Source organism: Ziziphus jujuba, chromosome 1 (genome assembly GCF_031755915.1).
Source record: "Ziziphus jujuba cultivar Dongzao chromosome 1, ASM3175591v1".
Taxonomy (NCBI): domain Eukaryota; kingdom Viridiplantae; phylum Streptophyta; class Magnoliopsida; order Rosales; family Rhamnaceae; genus Ziziphus; species Ziziphus jujuba.
In genome coordinates this window covers 38058981-38061895 of record NC_083379.1, presented here as the reverse complement: position 1 = coordinate 38061895, position 2915 = coordinate 38058981, and the positions used below count along the sequence as shown (strand labels likewise).

The 2915-nt window shown below is 34.4% G+C and overlaps 1 protein-coding gene across 1 annotated transcript; it reads left to right on the top strand.

The window, feature by feature from the left end:
* The first annotated feature begins 556 nt into the window (after positions 1–556).
* LOC107432142 (aspartic proteinase nepenthesin-2) lies at positions 557–1951 on the top strand. Its single transcript, XM_016043214.3, has one exon. It carries the CDS (start codon positions 557–559, stop codon positions 1949–1951), a length of 1395 nt encoding a protein of 464 aa, XP_015898700.3.
* Positions 1952–2915: the final 964 nt, after the last annotated feature.

Sequence of the window (2915 nt, the reverse complement as noted above, 5' to 3'; positions counted from 1 at the left end):
AATATAGTGTATGACTATATATATATATATATGTAAAATAATGTGAATACCATGCCAAAATAATTTCAACTGCAAAACAAACTTAAGTTCCTACTGGACACATCAATGGTAAAAGTTTGTTTTTTTCTTGGACAATGATTGAATTCCAATATCTTAAAAAAAAGAAAAAAAGAAAATGAAACCTTATATATATATATATATATAATATTAAAACAAATATCAATATAGTTTATATAAAATATTAAAACAAATATCAACATAGTTTATTTTAATCAATATAGTTGGTAATACATTAAAAACAAAAATAGTTTGTGATACATTGATATCTCAGTAACGCTTATCCATTAATATATGTTAAAGGCAAGTCCTGCATTAAAAGCTGTATGCATAGACAATATATATATATCATATACAAGGAAGATAGAGATAAGCCCTTCTCTTTCCCATTAATTTTTTTACCAATTTGGGCAAGATATCATGTTACATCCCCATCTTCATAAGAATAGATATCACAAATGCTTCATTTGCAGAAACTCACCTACCAAGCTCATAAAAAATGACACAAATTCAGCCTTTTATGACGAAAATTACTCTTCTTCTCTGCCTCACAGCATTCTTTCAATTCCATTTTACTTCCTCGAAACCAATTGGGTTTAGCCTAAAACTCATTCCTAGAGACTCCCCAAATTCTCCTCTCTATCAAGGAAATCTCACTAAACATGAAAGAATGCAAAGGTTGATCAACATCACTCAAGCCAAGGCTCACTACCTGCAATATAAATCATCACCGAATTCCTCAATCGTCCTCGAAAACATTCGTTTTACTATGATCCGCGACATTTTCTACTTCGCAGTGCATGTAAGCATAGGGAATCCAATCTGGCAAGGTTACCTGCTTATGGACACTGGTGGTGGCCTAATTTGGACCCAATGTGAGCCGTGTATAAGCTGTTTCCATTTAGAATATGACAATGACGATCCCAGGGCTTCAAGTAGTTATTCAAGGCTGCCTTGCGATCACCCTCTTTGTCAAGCAGGTCTCTACCAATGTGTCAATGGCCAATGCATCTACGAAGTAACTTATGGTGGTGGAGATCATGATGAAGATGTCCGGGGGCTAACCCAAGGTTATGCCACCTTGGAAACATTTAAATTTAATACAATGCGAGGAGGCGATCCGGTGTTCATTAATGACATAATCTTTGGTTGCTCTAATGACAACCAAGGCTTTAGGTTTGGAGCTGATGATAATATTGCCGGGGTCATGGGAATGAGCATGTCACTGGATTCGTTAGTGAGCCAATTGAGTGATAGAATAGAGAAAAAATTCTCCTACTGCTTGCCTTCCATGCTTGATGAAATAGAGAATGACATTCTTCTAAATTTTGGCAGTGACATCCCTATACCTCAAAATCTTCAGAGCACCCCATTTGTAACACCAGCATGGGCTAATCCTTACTTCTACTTGAATCTACTAGATATAAGTGTTGGACAGGATCGGATTGGATTTCCACCGGGAACTTTTCAAGTTAGCCATGATGGGACTCAGGGATTCTTTATTGATTCCGGATTTCCTATTACCACATTGAACCAAAATGCTTATGGAACCAATGTTTATTTGGAGGTGATGAACAAATTTCAGGCTCATTACGATTCTCACAAGCTCGAAAGGTCGAGTGATTCTCCTCATGGGTTTGAACTTTGTTATGAACAACCGCATGATTTTCATGATTTCTTGACGATGACATATCATTTTGAACGGTTTGCTGAATATGTTGTGCACTCGAATGATGCACATTTTTTCGATGAGTTATATGATATCTTCTGCGTGGCAATACTACCGGGAAGTGGACCGTCGATATTAGGAGCTTTTCATCAACAGAATAAGAGGATTATTTATAACTTGAATGATAACGTTCTACAATTTGTCACTGAGACTTGTCCGTTTTAATGTTCATCTTCCTTGATTTAGGAGATATTTAATCTATCTTATGAATTTTCTTTGCTTCTGGCCTTTTCTCTTGTATGTCTTTAGTGTTAGATGTTTATTTGCTTGTTTACTATTGGATTAGATGAACCAACTTGAAGCGACATAAGCTTAACTCGAACACACTTGAATTTCATCTCTGAAAATCCAATGTCGTTTAGGTTCTTTCGAGTTTCTAATCCTAAAGTTGTTAATTATTTTACCTGTTGAAATTTCTTCTTCTTCTTCTTCTTTTGCATTGAATTTTAATTTCCAAGTATTTGAGTTTCTAGGATTGTTCAGAGTACTAACCTTTGAGAAATTTTGTGAGTAATGTGGAATGCTTTTTTCTGTAAATTTGTTGTTTTATAAATGTGCCTGGTGGTGTATGAATTTCTAAGGCTATGCAATACTTGATTTTATGACAATGAAGAAGAGATCAGTGGGGATGGTTGATGAGTTTAGCAACCACCGCTACTGAGAAAGAGTTGGAATGCAGCTAATTTATCTATGAAAAAAAGGTTTCCAGAGAAAAGAGAGCCTTTAAAAACCCTTAAATTCCGCAATGGTTTACTTTATTTCCCTGTTTCTGCTCTGTTATATTTTCCTTCACTCTAGTCCACTTTGTCCTTGTTGACCAAAAAAATAAAATAAAATAAAAAAATTAATATTTGTTATTTTTTTACAATTTTTTATTTATACGTATTAACATTAACATTATGTATAAATTATACTGAAACATTTATGATACAAGCAGCATATATGCATTCATCAATTTTACCAATTTGTGCCACTTTATGTTACATGTTCCTTAATTAAGCAAGCCTGATCTCCATCTTTATATATAATAAGAGTAGTTGGAGTACTCTCTGCAATGCAATTCACTGCAAGCTCACTCATTTCATCTTAAATGGCAAAAATGCAACCTCTGTTGGGCATAACTCTATTT